Source organism: Coccinella septempunctata, chromosome 6, assembly GCF_907165205.1.
Source record: "Coccinella septempunctata chromosome 6, icCocSept1.1, whole genome shotgun sequence".
In the NCBI taxonomy this organism is placed as follows: Eukaryota; Metazoa; Arthropoda; class Insecta; order Coleoptera; family Coccinellidae; genus Coccinella; species Coccinella septempunctata.
Window position 1 is genome coordinate 21892320 of NC_058194.1, and position 27093 is coordinate 21919412.

The 27093-nt window shown below is 35.7% G+C and overlaps 3 protein-coding genes across 4 annotated transcripts; all 3 read left to right on the plus strand.

Annotated features, from left to right (window-relative positions):
* The first annotated feature begins 1525 nt into the window (after positions 1–1525).
* Positions 1526–7752, plus strand: LOC123315229 (zinc carboxypeptidase-like). Of its 2 annotated transcripts, none has more exons than XM_044900842.1 (7): positions 1526–1681; positions 2798–3155; positions 3545–3711; positions 5113–5254; positions 6212–6502; positions 7223–7307; positions 7371–7752. In XM_044900842.1, the coding sequence occupies exons 2-7, from the start codon at positions 2802–2804 to the stop codon at positions 7580–7582; spliced, it is 1251 nt and encodes a 416-aa protein (XP_044756777.1). In that variant the 5' UTR covers positions 1526–1681; positions 2798–2801; the 3' UTR covers positions 7583–7752. The 2 variants fall into 2 exon arrangements, with proteins under 2 accessions (XP_044756777.1, XP_044756778.1); XM_044900843.1 differs by having other exon boundaries at positions 1555–1742.
* A 2260-nt stretch (positions 7753–10012) lies between these two features.
* On the plus strand, positions 10013–12944 carry LOC123315231 (zinc carboxypeptidase-like). The gene is made up of 6 exons (XM_044900847.1): positions 10013–10551; positions 10823–10989; positions 11229–11370; positions 12069–12359; positions 12554–12638; positions 12706–12944. Exons 1-6 carry the CDS (start codon positions 10198–10200, stop codon positions 12921–12923), a joined length of 1257 nt encoding a protein of 418 aa, XP_044756782.1. The 5' UTR covers positions 10013–10197; the 3' UTR covers positions 12924–12944.
* A 3323-nt stretch (positions 12945–16267) lies between these two features.
* LOC123315997 (sodium/hydrogen exchanger 10-like) lies at positions 16268–25303 on the plus strand. The gene is made up of 19 exons (XM_044901908.1): positions 16268–16426; positions 16483–16717; positions 16773–17078; positions 17631–18003; positions 18055–18408; positions 18468–18653; positions 18712–18886; positions 18942–19282; positions 19566–19821; positions 19874–20108; positions 20495–20743; positions 21764–22037; positions 22096–22344; positions 22427–22565; positions 22624–22806; positions 22888–23068; positions 24674–24757; positions 24810–24908; positions 25206–25303. Exons 1-19 carry the CDS (start codon positions 16268–16270, stop codon positions 25235–25237), a joined length of 4110 nt encoding a protein of 1369 aa, XP_044757843.1. The 3' UTR covers positions 25238–25303.
* Positions 25304–27093: the final 1790 nt, after the last annotated feature.

Below are 27093 nucleotides of genomic sequence, written 5' to 3' on the forward strand. Positions count from 1 at the left end.
CAATAACAAATTGAATCGATCCAATAAAAATCAATATGAGACATTTCACCAATCTGGTCACCCTTTTTCTGAAGTTTGGTTTTTTGCATATGCTTGCTTCATGAAATGAAATGAGTTTATCAACGGCTTCTATTTGAAACGAGTTTTCTGAAAATGCCAAGACGTAAATTAATAAACGCTGAGGATAATAGGGCTATCGGAATGCTACAGGGTGGCCTAACTCAGGTTGTATTAGCGGAAAGGCTCCAAGTCAGCCAAAGTGTGATATCTCGACTTTGGAATAGGTTCAGGGAGACAGGTTCCGTGTTGGAAAGACCAAGGCTTGGTGATCGACTAAAAACAACACCTTCTCAAGATCGTTTCATCACCATTTCGGCGAGAAGAAACCCTACATCTACGTGTAGAATGCTACGGAATACTCTTCAAAATGCAGATGGGGTTCAAGTTTCCATCGAAACCATCATACGACGTTTGGGAGAGGTGAATCTAGGTTCTAGACGTCCATTAAGAGGAGTTCCATCAACACGTGACCATAAGCGTCAAACACTGGAATGGGCAAGGCAACATATCAATTGGAACGATCAATGGCGTAGTGTCCTTTTCACTGATGAATCCAGATATATACAATTTTCAGATTCTCGAAGAATAAGGGTATGGACAATCCCACGCATAACCCGTACCTAATCGTCGCTATGTCCAAGAAGTCCATCCATTCCGAGGTAGTAGTGTTATGGTATGAGCCGGGATATGTTTCAACGGGCGCACAGATCTACACATTTGTCCTGGGAATATGACCGCCTTAAACTATAGGGAGCATGTCATTAACAATGTTGTGCCAAATTTTCACGCTGTTATTGGTGAAACTTTTCAATTTCTAGACGATAACGCTAGACCGCACCGCGCAGCCATAGTTGAGAATGCGCACGAGGAGCTTGGTATTCCACATTTAGCAATACCTCCGCACTCACCAGGTTTGAATTGCATAGAACATGCATGGGATATGCTCCAAAGAAGATTAGATAATCATCAACCTACCCCAGAATCCTTAAATGCATGAGAGAGCTTCTGCCCGTTTATGGAACCAAATTCCTCAAGAAATGTTCAACAACCTCGTGTGTAGTATGCAAAGAAGATGACAAGCTGTTATTGATGCCGCTGGAGGCCATACATTGTATTGTACCTACTACTGCAAACAGCAGAATTTCGAATCTATTTGTTGAAATGATTCACGACGCACATCAGGGTTAATGGCTTAAAGAAACTAGTAGTCATAAAAACGACAAGCCATTGTCGTTTTAAACTTATGTTTCCGGAAGAAAAATTGTTGCCTTTGTTTGATACCTAAACATCCAGCCATTTACAGATATTTTGGAACACCCCACAAACTTTTTTTCCGGAAATGTTGTGAACCTGATTGACGCACAGAAGTAAACAAACAGGTAAAAACAAACATCTGTAAACAATTCAATGATTGCCCGGAAATTACGCTTCAATCCTATTCTGTCAAAAATATCAGGCTCATATCAATATTTCTTTATCTCAAATTTACGGATTGAGCATGGGCACAATGGTAACCAAGTATTATTCGATAAAAAGGTAGTTTCTTTCGGATTAGAAGTCAAATACTGATTCAATTGTGCGCGAGTGGATGTGCAAGTTGTTGAAGTATAAAATCCACAAGGTTATTTTTGCCATGTTACTTTCCTAACCATCTATCACGAGATAACATAATATTAAAAACGGTTAGGTATATTTTCAATATGTTACGATGCACACTTCTAATAAAAATATGTCGATAGAAATGAAACCATTGGATATTTTGAATAAAGCGCATGTTGATATTGATCAGCAATATATATGAACCCTGATGAACTAAATGATATGATTACTTCTGAATTTTGCGAATAGTGGTAGTGATTCTTCAGTTATAGATTTTTATAAGAACAGATCGGTTTCAAACATGTATTTCTAATACGAGGAAATTGTCCTTGATTTTCTGAAAAAAATCAACAACAGTGCTCCAGGTTGTGACACTATTTCAAGTTCCTTCATTAATTTTTTTCCCTATATCCTTCCTTTCGCTGTTAACATTTTCAACTCAATGTTGCTTAGTTCAATGTGTCCCAAGTCATGGAAGTATGCACAGGTTTTTCCTATTCCAGAGATCAGCAATCCTAAAGAGCTATCCGATCTCAGACCTATAAGTATTTTCTCGGCATTGACCAAAGTAATGGAGAAGATAATGGCTATTCAACTTGAGGGGTATCTCGAGTGTAATAAGATCCTTCCTAATGTTCAATCTGCTTTTCTATCAGGAAGACATTTTGCAGTCAATCGAAGAATCTAAATGTTGAGCTTTATTTTGCTCGAATTCAGTAAAGTTTTTGACACGGTGAGGCATGATACTCTTCTCGCTATATTAAGTTCTTGTGGGGTACCTGAGGAGGCACTGAAACTATTCGAGTTTTACCTCAGGGGTCGTTCTCCACTCATTAAATTGGGTAATGAAGTTTCAAGTGCATATTCGTATTGAGTGGAGTCCCTCAAGGTTCGGTTCTTGGTCCTATACTCTTTATCTGGTACCAATCTTGTGCCAATTTACAATGTTTATTCGTCACTGCCAAGTGCACAATGACACTTTGCGAACTGCCTAGGAAAATAACTATTTTTTTATTATCGCTCAATTCAGAAAGATTATCTTCAACGAGAATTTTCATTGGTCTGCAACTAATAATATAAATCAAAAATCAACCCTATAGAATGAAAACTCTATCGGATAATGAAAATCGGTTTTCAGACAAATGAATATCCTTGTACTAGTATTACTCGGATCCTGCATAGCCTGCAAAATCAACTATCAGCGGTACCGAGTCTATCGAACCCACCCAGAAACGCATAAGGACCTGCAGCTCCTGAAACAGTTCGTGGAAAGCGTACCGGCCATGGACTTCTGGAACAGCCCCAATGACTTTGAGACCGGTTTAGACATCATGGTTCCACCAGAACTCAAGAAAGAATTCGAAAATTTCCTGTGCACTAGAAATATCGACTCGAAGGTACTCATTGATGATGTTCAAAATCTCATGGACAAGGAGGTGAGGGGTTGGACGCCCAGATGTGCATTCGGTTGGACGCAATACCCTACACTAGCTCAGGTACGTATTTTAATTTTGTCGCTAGGGTTAAGATTTGATAAGCGCTGTGGTGGCAGAATGTTCCTCATCGTCAATATAGAGATATTTCTGAATGAGTGTGAAAGATGTTGATATGAATACATCAGATATTATTGGAAATGAAATGAGACATTTCGGAAATAACCTCTTCTTGTCGAACAAAAATAAAGGATGAATTATTAAAAAAATTTCAAACTCAAATGATATTCCATGAACCATTGTTGATAACACTGTTCATTTTTACCCGTAAAATTTTGCCTCATTCCGAAAGATGTAATGAAAATCTTTAATATTCAAAAGATATTTCATAAATATTCCAAAAATAGTACTAGAAAGCAAATCGATTTACTTGAGTCTTTTTTCCCCAACAGATAGAAGCGTGGCTGTACAGTTTGCCAAGTTTATACAAACGAGTAAAAGTAATAACCGTTGGGAATACATTTGAAGGCAGAAACATTCTAGGAGCTCACCTATCCTATTCCAGAAAAAACAAAAATAGAGCTGTTTTCATCGAAGCGAACATGCACGGTCGAGAATGGTCAGTAAATGGTTTTCCAAGTATTGAAATTGGACACAACATTAGTGGGCTTTATCACGCGCTTACTATACTCCATTCACTTTTATTTTTATTTTTTTTTATGGAAATTTGACACATTTCACTCTGTATAGTACGAAAATGTGGGGTTATGAAGCTTGTCAAAACATTTTCGGGTTTTAAATCAACGCTATGTTGCCCGTTCTACGTAAAAGTTTCTGTTATTACGTATTTTATCACAATGTCGAATCTCTTCGGAAAATATGTGACGACCTTAATTGAAGCTTATACAAACTAATAGAAGGCATACCAAATCCAGTTATTCGCATAGAAAATACAAGAGATCAGTATAATATCATAATATGCACTAGCTTGAGGACAGTTAATGTTCGTTATCTTCTTAGGCTAAAGTTTGAATACGTTACATCAGTTGTAGATTTCAAAAATATTAACCCGAAGATGAAATGCGTATGATGCAGTGGTTGAGAATGGGTATCTCCCGAAGGAATTAACAGATAATCACAAGTATGTTAAATTCTTCTACAAAAATCATCTTGCATTAATATAAGTAAAAGGAATTAAAGGAAGTTTCAAGTCAAGATGAACTTCACCTTTGAACAAGAATTTCACATGAATAAACAATTAACATAATAATAATTAGGTATTTATTGGTACCTTAAGACATTCACAATGTATAGGACAAGTCAAATGAAAAATAGAAAAATCAATTTTCGGGAACTTATTCAACGATGACGTTCATCGAAAATCCTGTATTAAACTTCTCGCATTAATTCACTCAAACATAAAATTCTCAAATGCCACCACATTTTTGGGTCTCCCAATAGGAGGAAATTCTTTGTCATCCTATTCATTCACAATCTTTCTGATTGTGGAAATATTCAGCTGAAATATAACAGATGAAACATTATATAAATCCTCTTACATTGAATATGTTCGCTACCGTCTGACGTAGTGTGGATTTTAGAGTATCAGCGTATAACTATTTGAATGAGCGGACCTGAATTCTAATTAGCACTTTCTGAAACCCTGTCTCTTTTTTCAATCACTTTCGGCATTTTCGTAATAAAAATTGATATTAGTTGTGGCAACGGCGTTATGACATTAACCACATTTCATGAGTGCCAACCTTACTCCGTTCTAGTTACAAAAACTTGAGAAAAACATTTCATGGCCAACCGAGTGCTAAAATAAATGGGTATGGAGTATAGTAGGATATGATGTGCATTTCGGCTAGCACAAACTACGGTCTTGTAGGCTAAATCTTCGTGGTATCCAATACGACTAGAGCAAATAAGAACTTGGTGAAGCCTGCACTTGTGTTGTTGTTCACGAAGCCCTTGAAATTCGGCGATGAGTTTTCTGAATGGCTTTGAATTTTTTTAGGATTACTTCAGCAGCTACAACTTTCATTTTCAATGAACTGTTGTCTAGTCAAGATCCAGAAATCCGAAGAATAGCTGAGAGTTACGACTGGTACTTTGTTCCTGTTGCGAATCCTGATGGATTCGTTTATTCACATGAGCAGGTAAACTTGAATAAATACAAATAAAAGATACAAGCAAATTATCATACTACGGTCCTCAAGGCTCCAAATCCACTCAACTTTATTAATTAAATATAGGTATATAATGTCTTATTGAAAGAGGTAATCACCTAGTACGTTAACTCTTGAAACTGAATTTCTCATCCTGTTTTTTATTTCTCATTGTTTTCTTGGGTTATAGTAAATTTTCCATTTTATGTAAGTTGGAGCATTCCTGGTGAATGAATGATAGTGGGATGTCGAAGATTATACATACTCTTTGCTGAAAAGTTGACGTGTTTCTCACAATATCCATTGTAGAAGCATTGAGTACCTATTCAATACTCATTGGTCGAATATATGTACCATAATTTACAAAAGTTTACTTAAGTTCCAGTCTTGGTGATGTCTTTGGCAAGTTCAGCACTCCTTTTTTTTCCTTGATCCGATGGTTCTTTAAGTGTGACTTTAAGGCCGACAACTGATAAATCATCTTCTAAGAAAGATCCTGTCTACTACACTTACTACAAAATTGAAAAACATCCGGAACTTGTTTCGATTTTTGCTATCTTTTTCCTAGGTACTAGAGCGTGATTACGATAAATTTTCAGTACTTGGATGGATTACCGGTTATCGGGTTATGATTTGAATCCGAACAAGACGTAGTTCATGTCAGTGCGTTTGTCGTATTTATGTCAATGTTTTCTGGATCTGGAGATACAAACCTTATATGAATAAGGTGAAGGTTCAGCATTTACAAGGAACACAGTTATTCACAACGTTTCGGGAATTCTATTCCCTTCTTCAGGTTTGTGAATAAAGCGAATGGATGATGTTCTTCATTTGAATAATTCAAAATCGTGGTGGAAAATAATGTAAAACTTCATTCATTTCGAGGACTCAAACAATGTACCGGTCTGACAGGTTCATCCATTTGAATTTGAATAATTTGATTTGCAGGACAGAAATTGGTACAGAACGAGACAGAATCACGGTATCTGCGTAGGAGCTGATGCGGAAAGGAACTGGGACCACCATTGGTCAGAGCATGAAAGCATTATGTGGACTACATGCACGAGCACCTACCCAGGACCAAGGCCATTCTCAGAAACGTGCACTAAAACACTGTCCCAGTACATATCTACTATTGGTGGTAAATTAGTAGCTTACTTGAGTTTTCACTCTTATGGTCAAGTCCTCGGGATACCATACGCGCACACACCTGATCCACTTGATAATTATGATCTAACTGTAAGTAAACACCTAATTTTTTCGGTGCTTTTAAGGTTGATTTTCCCTATAACTTCCATGTACCCTCTATATCCATACTATATTTTTTCCATCTTGTTTCCATATCTACACAATATTATTGGGAATAGTCTTCAGTCTCGCTAATATATCTAGTATCGATTTGAAGATTGTAAATGGAATCCTCATATTCTTCATATAGGGTTAGAAAAAATCACCACAAAGGTAGATTTTTCCAAAGTATACAGGGGTTACAAAAAAGTCATATATAAAAGTGTTAAGGCTATTCATAATTTACATATCAATGATGAATCGAAAAATAAACGGTGATCCACAAAGTCGTGGAGTATGATAATTTTATTTCTTAAATAAAACACCAAATATAGTACCACTTACCGAATTTCAATACACACACACACAAATACACTTTTTATGAAGCGTATGTTATACTTGAATCCATTATGTTCCTAAATATGTATCTTCAGAGTAAAAAATACAGAATAAATTCCAAGAAACAATTTTATTCGTTAACATCTCACTAAAAAAACGTTTAGTTCTTAGTATTCACCTATTTCGAGTTTCTCCTGTTGTTATTTATGTGGGTCGTCATATTGATGAAGAAAAGGCAACAAAAACTATCTCACCTAACCTAACCTTACCTAACCTAATCTAACCTAACAATTTCTATCGTATTCTAAATGAATAAAATGAAGAATTTTTCAGTACAGTATAGGACTTAAGGTTGTCAAAAGCATAGCAGAGCGCTATGGTACAGAGTATAAGGTGGGAAATATCTATAACCTTAAGGGTGAGTATAGCATTTCTTTAATTTACTAGGTGGGGATTTCCTGATATGAAACCTTCCTTGCAGGTCCTGCAGGGGGATTTAGCGTCGACTGGGTGAAGGCTACATTCCAAACACCATTAGTTTATCATTTCTATTTAAGAGACAATGGAACAAAGGGATACCTTCTTCCTCCAGACCAAATCGTTCCAACTGGTCTCGAAACGTTGGATGGTATTGTTACCATGCTTAATGCATTCGATACAGGATCAAAATGTTCACCATTAGACTATGATTAGCCGCTCGCTTAAATATGATTCAATAAGGTGAAGATATATTATCTATAATAACGAAATGTAACTTTTCTTATTTTTTTATTGTTATTTTTTTGATTGCTTTATAATGATAATAAAAAAACTTAAAAAACATGGATAAATCAGGGGACCTGAAAGATGTGAAATAAAACAGATGTGAAAAGTAAACTGTATTACCTAAATAAAAAACGATAAATGATCGCGTGGACCAAATTTGTGTTTAGGAATCTTATCCTTCAAAAAATTTGGTCATTCAAATTACATATACAGAAGAAATATGTATAAAAGTAATCCAATACTTTTATTTCATAGTTATTAATTCCTAGTAGGCAGTATCGTCACCATGGATCTAGTTTTGATTTTTTTTTCAATATATAAGGTCCTTTCGTTTGCATAAAAACTGTAGCACTTTTCTACACCCGGTTTTAGTATTCGTTTGCTGACTGAATTTACACCAGTGTAGAGGAGGTGTAGTTTATCTACATCTCCTTTTGACTATGTGTAGATAAACTATACTTCCTCTACACTAGTGTAAATCAAATCGAGTGTGGAAAAGTGCTATACTTTTTATGCAAACGAAAGGACCTAATTATTCATAATGAGTTATTGAGAATATTAGGTCCTTTCGTTTGCATAAAAAGTGTAGCACTTTTCTACACTCGATTTGATTTATACCAGAGTAGAGGAAGTGTAGTTTATCTACACATAGTCAAAAAGAGATGTAGATAAACTACACCTCCTCTAGACTGGTGTAAATTCAATCAGCAAACGAATACTAAAATCGAGTGTAGAAAAGTGCTACACTATTTATGCAAACGAAAGGATCTATTGTGATATTGCCAATCTTATTCCAATTGGGTTTCTGACTTTCAAAACCGATTTTTACTTTAGGTTAAAATCTGTTAAAAGTTTCAAATGAGAATAAAGAATATTATAAATCGGTTTTAAAGGTCAGAAACCCAAGTGGAATAAGATTAGCAATAAACAATATTTTCAATAACTTATTATGAATAATTATTATACAAAAGAAAACTTAAAACTAACTATAGTAGCAATACTGCCTTCTAGGAATTAATAACTATAAAATAAAAGTATTGGATTACTTTTACATATGACACTTGTAACTTTTCAAAAAAAAGCTGTTTCAAAGAAACAAGCAAACTTAATCAACGAATTGTTAATATACAGGGTGTGTCGTGTGTCATATGAAATTAAGAAAAAATTCCGCAAATTTTCCTTCAAAATATGGGACCAGCTTTGTCATAGCCTGTATATCACAGATTTATTTCAGATACATGGTTTCAATACCTGAGGCTGATGCATCTTCTGAAATTCCATTATTTATAAAGGTTCTTGTAGATACATATACTATAGTATGTAATTATTTTCTGAATGGAGTTGAATGTCGAAGAGTGTAAACGTTTGAAGTTTGATTTGAGTTGAAAAAAAGTAAATAAGACGACCATCTGGTTTATTCTACCTATAGAGAACATAATTCTGAATTCAGCTGTGGAAATGATCATTGGTTTTTTTTTGCAACTGCAGGACTTTGGTTTGATATCCCGTTTTGACATCGACGTCGATGAGTAGGTATATAGGTACATCGGAGACTTGACAATCTACGAGTTTTGAGTATTCAAAGGAGTTTATACCACGTGACTTTCTCGTCATCCCTATTATTATTATTATATTAGCCGTAGGGGGTGAAAGACTACCAGAATGTGGGACGTTGCCAGTACAATTGAATGATCAGTAGTAGTTGCGAATATTAGACTAGTTTCCACTATCGTCAAAAAGATGGCAGCACTTTAAGAACGTCTTTTGTCAATTTCAACAGGTTTCTAATAGTAGTCACTGATGAGACTTTTCGAGAAACTTTTTATGCGGAAATTCATTGAAAAATAAACATTTCACCTCGGAAAGTGAATAACCTGAATGGACATTTGTTCTTCGATGAGAAAAATCTTCTATTTTTTTCCGTTTGACGAATTAAAATATTTCTTACTTTCCGAGCCGATAAACTAATTTAATTGAATTATAATAGAGACCCCCATATAAATAAGTGGTTTCTGACGTAAGATATACCTATTCGCTTTTTGAACTGACCACTGAAACGGTTTAGTTTAGACCCCTCAATGCTACGAATTCCTTTGATGACGTGTCCTTCGAAACGAATGTTTCCGGAAGAAATGATTGTTGCTCATGTTTGTTAAACAGCCATTCATCAACAGATATTTTGGAATACCAAATAAACTATTTTACTGGAAATGCTATTAACGTTATTGACTTACTTACCTCGACAACAAACAGAAGTTTACACAAAGGACAAAATAAACAACTGTAAACAGCGATTACCCAGAAATAACGACTTCGTGCTATTTTTCATTAATATCATATTGGTATCGAGATTTCTTTATATCAAATTCATGAATTGAGTATGCGCATAGTAGTAAACCAAGCATTATTTGATAAAAAGGTAGTTTCTACTGGATAAGACGTCAAATACCAGTTCAACCGTACGTGATTGTGTATTAAATTGTTCCCCAATTAAATTCATGCTTAGCTCTTAATTGAATGAAAACAATCGGTTTTTGAGTAAAATGAATATCTACGTACTTGTATTTTTGGGATCCTGCATAGCCGAAAAAATCAGTTATGAGCATTACAAAGTCTTTCGAACCCACCCTGAAACGCAGCATGATCTGCACCTCCTTAAACAGTTCGCGGAAAGAATACCAGCCATAGACTTCTGGAACAGACCCAATGAATTTAACACTGATATTGACGTCATGATTCCACCAGAACACGAGAAAGAATTTGAAAATTTCCTGTACACTAGAAATATCGACTCGGAGATAGTCAAGCAGGATGTTCAAGATCTCATTAAGAAGCAGCACAGTTGTTCGACAGGCAGATGTGCATTGGGGTGGACTCAATACGCTACACTAGCTCAAGTACGTATTTGTATTTTGTTCATAGCATTTCTGGTGTTTATCAAATCAACCAGTCGCTAGTCAAATGAAGGGGCATACTATTATGTAGAGTATTGGGCGTGTGAGTTTCGTGTTTTATAACAAGAGTCGAGCCCCAATTCAAACATGTGTAATAAGAATGTTTACTATTTAAAAGAACAAATGATGTCCAATGGACATTTCATATATATGCTTTTGGCCAATCACAGATCATCCAAAAACCAAAAAGGTTTTCATCAGTCTTTTTTTACAGATAGACGCTTGGTTGTATAGTTTGCCAAAACATTACAAAACAGTTAAAGTAATAATCGCTGGGAAGACATTCGAAGGCAGAAACATTACAGGAGTTCATCTATCCTATTCCAGGGATAACAGACATAAAGCTATTTTTATCGAAGCGAATATGCATGGTCGAGAATGGTCAGTAGATGGTTTTCCAAGCTTTAGTGATTACATTATACACATTATACTCTAGTTGTAGAGTATAATGTGCTTTTCGATTGGCCCCAATTTACTGTCTTGCCAACCACATTTTCGTGCTATCCAATACAAACCAACTGGCGCAAGTGAGAGCTTGGTGAAGCCTGCATATGTGCCAGATGTTTTTAAAATTCTTTGATGTGTCTTCTGAATGACCCATTTTTTTTTTTAATTTTTAGGATTACTTCAGCAGCTGCAACTTTCATTCTGAATGAACTGTTGACTAGTAAAAATCCAGAAATCCGAAGAGTAGCTGAGAGTTACGATTGGTACTTTGTTCCTGTTGCGAATCCTGATGGCTTCGTTTATTCACATGAGCAGGTAAACTTGAATAAATATAAATAAAAGATACAAAAACTTGTACCGGGACGAAGACTTAATTTCATTTCAACGTATCAGTGTCTTCGAGGCCCAAAATCAAAATACCTTTATTAATTATGTAGATCCTTAACTGTGGGCAGGGATTCATGGTTCATGCATGAGAAGTTTGATATATAGAACTGCATCATCGGACTACCTTCTTGAAAATACTTCGCCCAATCTGAGCTCCACTCAGTTCTGGTCTTGGTGAAATATTTTGAATGTTCAGAAGTGCTTGGTTTCCTTTGATTTGGTGGTTTTACAAGTTTGACTTTAAGTCAGCTGATTATGTTTTTTCTTCCTGGGAATTCATCAAGAGTAGAAAATGCTTCTGACCATTTTATTCACTAAATATCATTGTCAAGAATGAAGTAGTTCCCCATTCGAATTTTCCAAAGCTGCATCGCGATATACTATATTTCAAAATTCAGCAATATTCATGGACTATCCCTCAAATGAATTGATCACAAATTGGCAAAATTAATTTTTCGGGGAGTCAAGCATCATCGATCGAGTTCAGTAACTGGATGGGTGACCACCTTAGTTATAAATTTTAACAAGAGCTCAAGCTCACCAATTCACGAGCTTATCTCTTTTTTATGTGTTTCCAACTGATATAAATGGTTTCTTGATCGAGACAATCTTGAAACGATTTCCAGGATCGTATGTGGTACAAAACGAGAACGAACCATAATTGGCTCTGCAGAGGAGCTGATGCGGCTATTAACTGGGACATCCATTGGTCAGAGCCCGCTACTTACACTCATCCATGCATTGAGCCCTATCCAGGACCAAAGCCATTCTCCGAGTCTTGTACCAAAACGATGTCCCAATACTTCTACAAGATGGGTGATTATTTGATAGCTTACTTGAGTTTTCACTCTTATGGTCAAATTCTCGGGATACCATACGGTCACAGCCCTGATCTACTTGACAATTATAATACAACGGTGAGTACGCAACGTAATTTTTTCGGTCATTTCAATCAAGCCATAGTTCAGCTTAAACTTTGTTGGAAATTTTGATATAGGGTAGCACCCCATTTTACAAAAAATCTGGGTGGTAGTATTTCACCAGTCTCAAAGAGCAAATCATAAGTAACTTTCCATTATTAACGTATTTTGAAGATACTATTTTTTTTCAGTACAGTATAGGACTTAAGACTGTCGAAAGCATAGCAAAGCGCTATGGTACAAGGTATACGGTGGGAAATTTATATAATGTCAAGGGTGAGTGTAGTGTTCAATTTCCTTCATTTTATAGGAAGAGATTCCTGCTATGAAACGTGTCTTATAGGTCATTCTGGCGGATTTAGCGTCGACTGGGTGAAGGATATGTTCAGACTACCATTAGTGTATGTGTTTTATTTGAGAGACAATGGAAAATATGGATACACTCTTCCACCAGACCAAATCATCCCAACAGGTCTCGAAACGTTGGATGGTATTGTTGCCATGCTCAAAGCATATGAAGAAACACCATGGTCGGCACACTATTTTAAGAAGCTTCCATGAATATAATTCAATATGTTGAAGATATATCAGATTTCTTGATAGAATATTATCATATATATCATAATTTTATCGTGATTTTTCATAGTCATATACAGAGTGTGTTAAAAGGTGAGGATTTTTCTTTAACAGAAGGTAGAACTCATCAAAATAAGTAGTTTAACCAAAAATTTTCTATATAAAATATGCAAGATAGCTGAGATACAACCCCTAGAAGTTCGACAAAATTTCATTGAATTCCAAGTACGAGACTGTGGAAGATGACTCCGGCATCGCAAAAACGAAACGAAACATAAACATATGGCTGGACAGTGAATGGTTCAGCACCAAGTTCATCTGATTAGATGCATCAGGTCACTTTTGAGAGAATCATAATTTTTGTATCGTGCAATTTAGGGTGAAAAAAAATATAGAAAATCGAGAGTAAGTGCTTATGTTAGTTATGTTGAAGTGCTATGATGTTTCCCCATTTTTACGACGATTGTTGGAATGTTCGAACAGGAAGATTGTGATGCCCATTGTGAAAAGTCGTGAATTAATCAGACGAATTTTATTGGTGATATTTTGAACAATTACTCTATTTTTTACACTTGCGTCCTGAGTCTTTTTTGTCAGTTGGCATCGAAATAAGCCAAATGGCTTATTTATATTATTATTAAATAATAAAAGCGTATAAATTACTTAAAAATATTGAGAACAATTCGGCAATCCTTAGTTTCTCTTTTCATTACCACGTTAATATCGAACAAGCCAATATTCTAGACGAAACCACATGGTCGAATCAGGAGATGAGTTTTTCCCACTGCTTTGCTATAATTCAGCCAGAGACAAACTTGACTTTGTCTCTGATTCAGCTAACAAACGCTCCTGGGTCGTATTAAGCCCGTTTGCAACAGCCGAGAATTATCTGGAGAATTCTCTACAAAATTCTCGCAAGAAAACGGCAGAGATTATTTTGCATGCAACTGGACAGAGAATTCTACCGAAAGTGCGTATGTAACGGTACATAATTCACGGCGCATGAATTTTCGAGTAAATTCTCTAGAGAATTCTCGGCTGTTGCAAACGGGCTTTAGGTTCTATTTTAGTAATCAGTTTTATTTTTTTTTTCAACTTTGTCATTTTGAAAGTTTTGTATAGGTGGTTTTTGAGGAAACGCTTCATTAAATTAAGAGCAAACGATACACAAATGGGCTATACAAGTTTGACTCACAAAAAATAATGTGTTTTGTATAAAAATTCGCATATAATTACGTATACCTATAAATCGGCCAATTGTTCTGAAATGCTTGGGCTCTATAACTTTCTCTAGGCGTGCTCCGACTATTTTTTCTAAAAATAACATAAAACATATATTTTTTTCACAATCGAGCCCACAATTCAAATTTGTTATTCAGTAATTCCATGAAAAAGTATATACAACGTATAGTGTAAGAGCCTCATTTAAATATGTGGCTATCATTGACCATGGCAAAAAATTCATTCATTATTCCTTATGTACGAGTACCTACATATACCTCCGAGGAAATTTTTTTTATGAATACCTGGGAGTAGAAGGAGTAGCACCAGTGATAAAGAAGATGACGAATTAATTGTTTTTGAACAGAGACAGTGATCAACCACAGTCTCCAAAAACGTTCTTCAGTTGTGTTTTGCCTACCTCTGTTTATTTGTTCTGCTAGCCCAAGGTGTGAGGTGTATCCCCAAACATTTTAAGTGAATAAAAAATACAAAAATATACAACAAATTCATCTGACAAGGCTCAAATAAAAGGATGCCGCTGCAATAAAACTATCACGAGTAATCGACATTTTATGCGCAAACAGACCATCCATCAGTAGAAAAAGGTAGGACCGACTGTTCAAGTATCCGGTCAGAGTTCCTCTTTTTTACAGAAGTGGAGCGGCTAGCTTTGAAGAGGTGGACAACAAAGGGTAGTGTCAATGATTTTACTGCCGCAATGAATGAACCGATTCTCGGCACCTTCCAATAAACGGATTTTCCGACGTTGAATTGCCGATATTCGGCCGCTAAAACGAGTCCAATAAACGCCAAAATTGAGGAAATGGTTTATGAGCTAGAAGTACCCATCCCTGAAATTTATTGCCAGCAGAATGTGACACTTCAAAGGAACAGTATTGTATTGAGGTAAAAAGTCATTCTAATCCGAAATCCTTCCAAATTTGAAAACATGTATCTAGAATTTAGGTCATGAGGAAAACGTCTGGGGTTGAAGGCGCTAAGCGCATTCCATACAATGTTTTATATACCTACTACAAGGACCACCAAAGAACATTTTTAAAATCGTTAAAATAGGATGAAAGCTATATTGATAAAAGCGTCCAGTTAGATTTGACCACAGGATGGATGTTAAAGCACCGCAAACACCTTGTGACCTAAAAAGTTATTTTGCAACTCTGTGCTTCTACCAATCTGTCAGACAAGTCTCAATAAAGCAATGTTCCATGAAGTGAACAGTATGAGGTTGAGGTAGTCTTCTGCCTGGTCACGCAGTGGTACTGCTCTTTTCCAAACACTCTTCTTATATGATGATTACAAATATCCACATGAAGGTAAAATGATCACACGAGTAACGTCATAGTATATGCTTGTAGCAGGATATCTATATACAAATACTTTTTTACAAAGAAAGAAGACAACATAGATTGAATGAACAGAGAATAGATAGCCAACTCGAAAAACAAGCTTAAGCGCCATAAGTTTTTACGGTACAGGTATTAATTTGAAAAAAAAAAATAAGTTGGAAAGGATTCTGTAGTGCACATTTCAAATTTTCTCCTAGTAATCCAGACAAACATCTGAAAAATTTCCAATTAGCTGTTGATTGTGAAATTATTTTCAATGAAAAATGAGAGCTTATACGAATCTTCTACGATTTTCAGTAATCGTATTTTCTGGTATCTTCAAAGTCACTGCAATTTCTCGTCTTGTAGCATATGGAAGATATGTCTGAGCACTTCTCTGTTTCTTCACTCGATGATATTAAATCCAATCCTTTTCATTGCGTTTGGTATTTCTATAATTGCCATCACATAAAACTCCAATGATTTTATTGAAGTTTAATTAGATTATGTTTCCTCTGTGACTCTAACGTTAGAGTCACTGTAGAGTGATATATCTATATTTTTAGTAATCTATGGAAGACAAAAACGTTTCTGCCAGGCTGGTGAAGTTTTCATTTCCCAATTATCGGTTCAAGATGCTATTGTTGTTGAATACAATTGACATTTCTTAGTTCTTATCGTTCTAATTGGTGACATGATTGTAATGATAATATCGAACTGAATAAAGATAAGTCAGCTCAAATGTCATCCTCACATTAAGTAATGTGTCAGAAGTATCATATTCTCTTACTTCTTACACTCTGTTGTGAGTCATATGCTCAAATAGAAGATGGGGGAAGATATAGATCTTCAACAGCTATTCTGCTTTTGTTTGTTTATGGTACCATTTTAGCTGGTGTTGTTATAAGATACTTAATTGAGGTGAGTCTTTCCTCTGTTCCCGAATTCATTCCTATCTTTTGTCATTTCCATTTCAGTTACTCCATATACCAATTCCCTTTCAAGTTTTCATTCTGATATTAGGTGTTATAATTGGTTACGTGGGAGGAATATTCAGATCACAAACTGAAGAATTCCTTGGAACGATCGAAGCTAGAAATAATTATCTTCTGATAATTGCGCTTCCTTTATTAATTTACAAGTTATGTTTATGCTTGGAGGTTCATTCTTTTATGAGATGTATTCTTCAAGTCCTCATCATATCCATTCCATGTAAGAGCACCTCGAGTTTGATATACTCTCGAAATTAATTCAGGCTGCATTATAGGTAATTTATTGAATGGACTAATGGTTGGTTTCATCATGAGACTCGTAGAAAATTCTTCGAATTGGAATATCGAAATGGCTCTGATGTATGGCTTCACATGCATAGCCATATATCCGCATGAAACATTAATGAAACTTAAGGACCTGGGTGCTAAAGGAAAACATTTATCCGATTTTTTAGAAGGAGAATCGATTTTCGGCACCGCAACTTGCATTATTATGATTTTGGTTGCTATGCAACATCAGAATGGATTTTTTCATAATGCTGAACATATAAGCCTCTTTATTTTTCAATATATATTTGGAGGTATGAAATCTTTTTTGTGAGAGACTTATATTCAATATTATTCACAATCGTGCCTAATTGGTATTGTCCACGACCATTGGATAAAGTGATCATAATCTGCAATGTTTTCATGTGCATTATCGCATTCATTAATCACTTTAGCCACAGTTCTTTGGTCTGACAAACTTCTAGTGTTTTATGCAATGTCCATTTGTCGAATCTAATAGTGATAGCCATTAATGGTAATACTGTTGCGAAATGAGTGCACATTTTGATCTTATCTAACTCCAAAATTATGTAAAATTCTTATACCAAAGAGTGCTAACAGATGGTATATTTTAAACATTGCTTCAATTCCAGAAGAACCTAATCTACTGGAACAATACTTTCACCAATGAAATTTGCTATTATTTCTTATTTAAAAAATTGCTCGTTAAAAGTCAAAATTTTAATTATTGTACAGAATACAGAATATTGAATATCTCATAGTCGTGGACAGAGTATAGTGTTCTTCTCACGTAGTAGGTCTATTATTCATCCGTCATCCGCAGTAATTATTGCTAAATTTTTCAGGGTTCATCATAGGATGTGTATCAGGCTTCGTACTAACCAGGCTCATAAAAATGTTCTACAATGATGCCATCAATATCATGATCATATCCATATCAGCGCCATTCATGGTTTACTACGTGTGTATTTACGTGTTTCATACTTGTGGCATTCTGGCCCTAATTATGGTAGGAATCTTCATGAGTACTCAAAGGGCAGAACTAACACCAGAAATCGATTCATCCCTGATTTATTTCTGGGAACTGGTTGTGCTCATCATAGATTCTGTCGTGTTTGCCGTGAATGGTGTTGTGGTTGGCGTTGAAGTGGTGCAGTATATCGAATTTTCGGATATAGTCAAGATTGGAATTGCCTACATGGTTACATATTTCTCGAGGTATCTAAATATTTCATTGTTTTCTCTACATAAATTTGATTATTTTTACAGATCGGCTACCTTCATCCTTTTTTCCACCATACTCAGCAGATTAGAGTACGGTATCTCATTTCGTCATATGGTAATGGCTGCCTGGGGAGGGCTACGTGGAGCAGTGAATTTATGTCTAGTCATGATATCCCTTCAGGGAGGAAGTAATATGGCATTGTTCCAGGGAACTGTACTGGTCCATATTAATGGCGTTGTGTTCCTCTCTCTACTCATAAACGTTCCAACCATTCCATATCTGTTGAATTGCCTTGGAATATCGAATTTATCTATGGCTAGACAGCACAATATGAACAACTGTGTGCATCATATTATGGCTAAGAGAGACAGGGTTATAGCTTTACTTAAAATGGATAGGTATGACATTGGTACCCATATTTGCAACAAATGAAACTTGATGTAGGTAATTCATATAGATTTTTGGCCGATGCCAATTGGTCTGTTGTCGATTCTTCAACTGTTATCAAGCATCCCTACAAAGGACAAAGAGATGTGGATACAGATCGAGATTACCACATGGGATTGAAAGGCAGCATTTGCCCAGATTGCCACAAAGAAGTTGCCAATCAGCCGACACAAAAAGAAATCGAAGAAATGAGAAGGTAAATATGGCGAAAAGATCATTAATTCGCTATTGTGAGAGATTTCGAATCGTCGTAGAGAAGCAAGAATGAGAGTTTTGAAAGCAAAGAAAATATCATACTCCAGGCAATACGAGAATGGGATGTTGAGCAAAGAGGCTTTAACAGCTCTTACTCATGCCGTCGAAGTAGCTCAAAATAACGAAGATATCTACTTGAAGATAGACAACTTGCTGAAACTTTTCAGGAAAAAGGTGAGGAAGAATAGATATTTGGTGTAGCTTTAAACCAATCTCATCCATTTTTCAGTTGTTTCTTCAGCAAGTGAGGAACTATCTAACTAAATATTTTCACACGAAAATTTCGAGTCACATGCCCAAACCACCTCGAAAACCGAGAAGGAGGTTCTATTACAGAATCTTTCACCATCCAGCTTACATTTGCACCACGTATATCGTCATTATTCTGAATGTGGTTAGCTCATGTTATGAGTTACTTTTATCGAACTACGATGAACAATTCATTGAGATGTGCGCGATTAAAGCTCTAAATTGGGCTTTCTTTCTCTATTTTCTCAATGACGTGGTCTTGAAAATTTACGGCATGTCCTACTTATACGTTTGGCGTGATGGCATGAGAACCTATTTCAAGTGAGTACAGAAGATTCAATAACCAAAGAAAAATTTTTGGTTGCCTCCTTAGTCAGCGTAAGGTTGGTAAATTATCGACAATTAATTTATCATCATTTGAAATTTTAGTTAACAAACAGATCTTGCAGAATACTCAAGAGATGGGATACGAATCACTTTTCTGGTAGATACGCGTGTCGATTAACCTTCGAAAAATTCCGTCAAAGAAGGGTTCACTCAAAATAAATAATTTTAGTCGATCTGCTTTTATGGGCTTTTTGAGAATTAATTTTTTTTTTTTCAGAGATTGGTGGCATATACTGGACGTTTCACTGCTGCTGGTGTCTGCCGCTGATCTAGCCCTTGACCTTCTGGACATCTTGAACTTATTTCAGAAGTACGAGTCCTTTCAAAACAAAACAACAGTGTTCTTGAAACTTCTGAGGGCCATACGCTTACTCAGACTAATTACCCTATGCAAAATAGTGTATCCATTAGTGATAAAGTTTTGCGATATGCGAATAGATACCCATTTGTCCACAGTGTATGACATAGGAAAGGCGAGTAAAAAAAAGAACCAATGTCTGCAAATATGTGACCTATCTTTCACAGGGTTTTGTGAAAGGGGAAGAAGAAGTCTTGGGTATGCTCGATCAGATGATTCCAAACATGAAGATACGGCAGGAGATGCGCCTTACCATGGAACGCGACAAGCTGGCAGTGACGAAAGAACTAGGACTCATCCAGAAGGAGAAACCGTGGATTGCGATAACAGTCAAGACCAAACAGGCCATAAGGACAATTTTGAACAACATGGAGACCGCCATTGATGATTTGCGATCTTCAGGTGCAGACCTACTTATTAACAGTAAAAATTATTGGGCTGATGCATCAAAATACTCTTGTTGGAAACAAGAACTAACAGTTCTTAGTTTTAATGAGTCATTGGGGTCCACTGGATATTTTGGGATATAGTTAGAACATTCAACTGTAACTTTTCCCAATCATTGTGAAAAGTATCAACTCAGCCATAATTGAAAAACTTTTTTCTATTTCGCTTATTTGCTTTTATCCGCAGTTTCTAGTGTTAAACGTATGCATTGGCCAACCCCTTCCTACACTTTTGTTTTCATTTGGAGACGAACTAGTGTTGATGTGCAACAAAAACGTTGATTTGAATAAATCAGCAAATCTTCGTGAATTGTTGCAGAAGATCAAATATATCTTTTGCAGGTTGGGTCGATCATATAGAATATAAGAAACTGACGGAATCACTGAACACGAGGAGGAAGCAAGTTCGACAAATGAAGATGATCAACTCTTGTCCCCCAAAGGTCATTTTTCAGGAAATTATTTGGATGGCGGACGAATCCCACGTTATCGAGTTCTTATTCGATCATGTGACTACGAAGATCTATGAACCTGGTGACGTTATATATTCCGAAAATCAGAAACCTTGTGGAGTGATCATTATAATTACTGGTATGTATATTTTCTAGAAATGAGTATTTGTTAACAAGGTAACACTTCAATATACTGTTTTTAAAACAATCTGACATATACTCAAGCCATGTAGTTGGCGTAGTGTTGAGAACAGCTCTGATAGGGGAGACAATAGATTTCGAGGTAGCTTTGCACTGATATCTCTTTGGACCTGCTCAGAGAGCACACTCCGAGGAAGAAAGAGTTTTTGAAATATTGTCGAATATACTCGAGATCTAGTTCATTCGATCATTGTCAGTATTGAAGATCTATGGATTTATCAATTTATCTCTATAGAAGATTCAGTAACCCATAGTTACAGGTTATAGTTTGGTAAGGAGGCTACATTCCACTGGGATTTCAAGGTCTAAGAGTGCCCTAGGGACGTATTCTTGGGCCGTTAATCTTCAACCTATTTATAAATGATCTCCAAAACATATTTGAAGATATAGCGGTGGATGGGGAAACACTCTGCATTTCAGATGTATCGGAAAATCTTTGGATGGAAGACAGATCCCAGATCTCAGGAAGACAATTTGCTGATGACACCAGTATTTTGTTAAGAGCAAGGACTTTTTCTGAAACAACACACTTAACAGAGCAAATTCTACAGATGAGTGATCATTGGTTTCAAGTAATCAGCTTTGCATGGATACAGAAAGAACAAAGTCCATTCTGATGAAGACTAATTTTGGCTCTCCACAACAACTTACAATGACAGCAAATTAAGCTTGGTGAAATGCACAGAATTTCTGGGAGTTTACCTTTGAAAAATTCCTTACTTACAGTTATTGTATTCTCTTTGTTCGACAGCAGTTTCATTTGGAAATAAAGTTTATTTTTATTATTATTGTAACCCCATCAGATCTGTTCTCAAAACTGTGCCTTCACTAACCCATTATAGTTTTCTACAGAATTTTAGTTCAATTCAATACTTCGAAGACCAAAACAACAACTTTTTCTCGAACAACCTAATACAAATAAGCTGCCACCAACACTTCAATTTACCGATTATTTAAGGTCTTTTCAAAATGACCTACAGACCTGAGAAGAAGGTACTAGACGCTCTTAAAACCTACGGTTTACTCCCTGTAATCGACTTCATATCATCGTCAAAATTCGACAAAAACATAGACGACTATATAGTATCTGGAAACTGCATAGGAGAATTGAGTTACCTCACTGGACGACCATATAATGCCACTATAGTAGCTGATACCCCCAGTCAAGTTTACGTTTTACCGACACATCTATTGGAAGATGCCGCCAAGTTGAGTCCTAATTTGGTTAAAGGGTGGGTGTAATAATTAACGATTGAAAAAGAAACGAATTTTAACTGTTGGCTTACATAGGCTCAAGGCAAGGATATGGAAGTATATTTCGATACGATTGGCCGTTTGTATCTTACTGAAAACCCCAGCCTACGTTGCATGTTCACAGGAGAGATTGCGTTCAGCCTTAGAAAGGTGTTTCGTACCCGATTTGGAAAACTTTTCGATCTTTGTCAATAACACTATGATTGAGGATATCATACTCATCGAAGGAGTAGTTGTTGATGACAATACCAAGGAGAATTTCATTGCTCCTTGTTATATTCCAAGGTGAGTTGGTGATCCAGACCTAAACTGGATCATGTGATTATGTTTATATGTACCTCGTGTAATGATTTGAATCTCATCTAAGGACAGCGCAAAGGCTCCTCCTTGTTCGAAACCAAATAGAAGAACTAGGGATTACGGTTTTGCCGAAACTATTGGTGATACCTTCGAAAGAGGTGGATGCGGAGGATATTATGGACGCGGAGGAAGATATGTCGGACATGGTAGATGGTGGAACTTGTTGCGTCTGTATCCTGTAATATAAAATATTTTTTATTTCAGTTTCAGAGGAGCGATCTTCAGTCGGTAGAGTTTTCTAGGAGCAAGTCTTCTCGGGTTTTCAGACGAAGAAAGAGAGCCCGAAGCTCGTTTGCTGAGTCTGTAAGATCGACAAGAATTGACTTTTCAGACGCCACCAGCTACTCCAGATCGGCTGCTTTTTCCACTACGAGTCGTCCCACTATTGTAAGGTCAAATTCCATGAATGAAGCAGCACAGAAGGGCACTAGAAAATAAATAATAATAGTTATATTTTTTTGTCATCAGAGGGAGTTCGAATTGCCGGATTTCAAGAGAAGGTCATTGATGCCAGACGTTTCCAATGAAAACACCACGTCTTTGCTGTCGAATCCTTTGCTTATTCACTCTAGAAGACATATAGAGCTCGAAGAGGATGTGCGTTCAGATATCAGGAATTCTTTCGATGACGTGCTCATTTCAGAAAGGGGTGCGTATATTATTTTGGCACTTGGAAATTTGACACATTCCACTCTGTATAGTTCGAAAATGTGGGGTTATGACGTTTGTCAAAACATTTTTGGGATTTAAATCAGCGCTATGTTGTCCGTTCTACGTATATGTCTCAGTAATTACGTATTTTATCACAAGTCGAAAATATGTAACGAACATAATTGAGGTTTATACAAACTGATTGAAAGCATACCAATACTAGTTATTTGCATGAAAAATAAAAAAAATCGGTTTTTAAATATTTGTATTTTTGCTATGGAAGAAAATGAAGGGATAATTAGAAGAATGTTCGATTCTTCAACAAAAATCATCTTGCATCAACGGAAATCAAAAGAATTGAAGGAAGTTTCAAGACAAAGGGAATTTCACATTTAAACAAAAATATCATATGAATTAACAATCAACAGGACAACTGGCTCGCATTTATAGCTGTTCATTTTTAATTCTTCAATATAATAATAATAATTATATATTTATTGTTCCCTTAGAACATTTACAATGTATAGAACAAGTCAAATGAAAAATAGAAAAATTAATTTTATGGAACTTATTCTACAATGATATTCATTGAAAATCTTTTCGCATTTGTTTACCCTAAAATGTCACCACTTTTTTGGGTCTTCCAATAGAAGAAGAACATTGTTTGCCATCCTCTTCATTCACAATTTTTCTGATTGTGGAAACATTCAGGTTAAATATAGGTAAGTCGTTTATATTCAAATGAAACATTGTAAAAATTCACTTACATTGAATATGTTCGTTACCGAGTGAATAAATGAGCGGACCTGAATTCTAAATACCACTTCCCGAAAGCCAGTGTTCTTTCTTTTTCAAACACTTTCGGGATTTTCGTAATATTAATTGATATTAGTTGTGGCAACGGCGTTATGACATTAACGACATTTCGAGAGTGCCAACCTTACTCCGTTCTAGTTACAAAAACTTGAGAAAATTATTTCATGGCCAACCAAGTGCTAAAATAAAAGTGAATGGAGTATATATGATATTTTATGGCGGTGAACGTGAAGTTTTTAAATTTACATTTATTATCTGATCGCCCATATAAAAAGGACTCATGGAACTGATGATTTTACTAGTACGGACAAAGTATATGACTTTAACTATACGCATATCCGTTCATTTCATTTGAGAATATAAAAATGCAGTCAAACCTTACCAAATACATCATTTTATTCCACAATTTGTATATGAGAGTATCTTCAATGGTAAATTTTAAAAATTGCTCGATACTTGACGGTGTGTTTAAAAATGCCCATCCAAAAAATCCGATTCTTTTATAATCGATCATTTTGAAGAGATGTAGATCATCGACATTGCAAACTTAATAAACGCACTAACGCAGGCAGTTGTATCTTCCAAAATTATACATAAGAATTTAAAATATCGATAAATAACCTTATATTTTGAGTTCTTTGAAATAATAAAATTAAAGAAAAAGAGTAGGAGAAGGTATGAACTGAACAGAAAATTCAAAAATTTGTCACATCCAATTGAATATTTTTATGGGTTCTTTTACAATCATGAATTGATGGTAATATAAATCTATCGATTTTTATGACAGCTGAAAGGAATGCTTCGAGAATGTCGAGAAAGTCCATCCTTCGCATTGTCACCGATGTTTCTCCGAAGCAATTGAGCTCTCAAGGTTTGTTGATAAAGTCAGAAGGAAAAAATCATCTAATCTTATAACCCTATAGATTTTCGAAATGAATTTCAAGAAGAGGAGAAGGAAAATTTCCAGGGGCGGCATCCCTTTTCCATAGATGAGAACGAATCCGTAGAATCATATAAAAGTGGTGAGTTTTCATTCCCACTCATGGTATTTTTTACTCGACCTAATATTTTGGCCACTCGTATTACACCTCCTTCAGGCATAGAAGTATTTATTGGTATCCCAATTCATTATATTGCATAACTTAAATTTGTCTAAGAATTTCATACAATGTTCTCATAGCTTGAAGTGTCAGTTTTTCTCATCATTTTCTTCAAATACATATATCATTTTGTGTATTCGGTATTTGGTCAGTAAAGCGATCAGTAATTATGTTTTATTTCGAATGTTCAATGTGATTTCAGTTAAAATTGATTTGCAGATCATAGATCACAGCCCAAGGACCAATCTTGAGGGAAACTGATTCCAGGAACCTTATTGATCACTTTGTATGGAATATAATAAAAAAAGTTTTCGTAAGTGAAATTTTTTTTTCTAATACATTTTTCATGCTCCAGATCATCTCTCATTTTCTCGTAGGAGAATCAAAAGCACCAAAATTTTCCGAATATTTTCATAGAAATCCTAATTCTAATTTCTTTCCGAAACTCTAGAATAGTCTGAAACAAATAATTAAAAAATTACTCACAGTCCAATTAATATAAGGAATGACAGTAGATCAGATTAATTATCTTGGCATCACTTTTGTTTCAGAATATCATAGGTTAATTAATCCCACAACACTCTCATCTGTCAGATTTTTCGAAAATCTTACCCAAAACCTGAAATGAACACTATGGAGAGAATTTTTCATACACCAAACAACTTTCAGTTATTTTAGTGAACAAACTCATGAAATGCTGGGTGAATCTGTAGCTAGACAAGTTGGTTGTGTGTCACTATGCGATTAGATGGAATCTTCCGAAAGAGAAAACCATAGATTCCAGCCATATGAATGTGAACCAAATGGAAAAGACAGTTCCATTTTATCCAACTATTCGAAATAAACTTTTTGTTGCACGAATGCCATAAAATATGTGGAAGGCTAAAGCTCATCTTGTCACATTTCCTATTTTATCCCCCTTCTTCAACAACCCACGTAAAACTACCATCAAAGGGGAATAACTGCTCGAAATAAACGCTTTATTTATGCTGAATCGCAACAGGAAAATTTATGGGTTCAATATATTTATATGAAAGGCTATTTCCCGGGAAGAAACAGCTTTCTCCCCTGATACATCGTCGGGGTTATTGTTTGCACCGTGGTAATAGAAACATATTATCATCTCTCGAACGCACACATTCTCACCGTGCTAAGAGTACTTCAACGAGTTCCGACACCATTAGGTTGAGTCTATTTTACGGCAGTAATGCACCCCTCAGAATTACTAGACAGCTACAATCGCCATATATGTCTTCATTATGACACTGCAGAACTGCTTTTGGTGATGGAATGAACTCCAATTCATATACAAGGTGTCCCAAAAGAAGGGGTCAATAATTGAACACTGTATCCCAAGACCAAAACTGAGCACTGAAAATTGCAGAAGACTACTTGTCTATTGAACGTTGACTGCCAAGCACAAGTTAACTAGTGGTCGGTAATCTGCCTCCATCAGGAGCCAACCACCAGTTATCTCGTTTTTCAGAAATTTTTTACAGGTAACATACAGAATAAATTCATGGCATTAGCAAATATGTACTTAAAACATGAGGGCAACGTAAAAAGTACTTTCTCATGCGTTTCAGCACTGTGACTAATCCAATTTTCACATTTTTATGAAAATGATCTTGGAAGTCAACGTGTTAAGTTCATTTGCCAACTGTTAACCGCCAGAAAGTGTCAATCTCTTGTCTGTGCAAGGAAGACTAGGACTACTCAAATTAAATGAGCGCGAAATTTGAAATTCGTTTAGTTTTCTTTATTTTACCAGTTTCCCAGCCAATTTTTCAGCATTTTTATTCCTCTAAAACCTTCTACAAAATATGGGAAACATTTGAAGATGCAAATAAATAGAATCAGTTTAGTCTTTTTCATGTGATGCGATGACAACTCAAAACAGGGATTCATTTTTATTTATGGAAGGTAAAGATAATATCCTTTCGAGAATTTTGAGTTTCTTAACCTTGTGTTCACCTAGCAACTTTTTATCCTCATAAACTATACAATCAACCCCATCGACCTCATAGTAGTTCAATAATATCCCCGATGTTGAGGTTAACTTGTGCTTGTACGATTCTCTTTCGACTATTATTCACTGATCATCAAT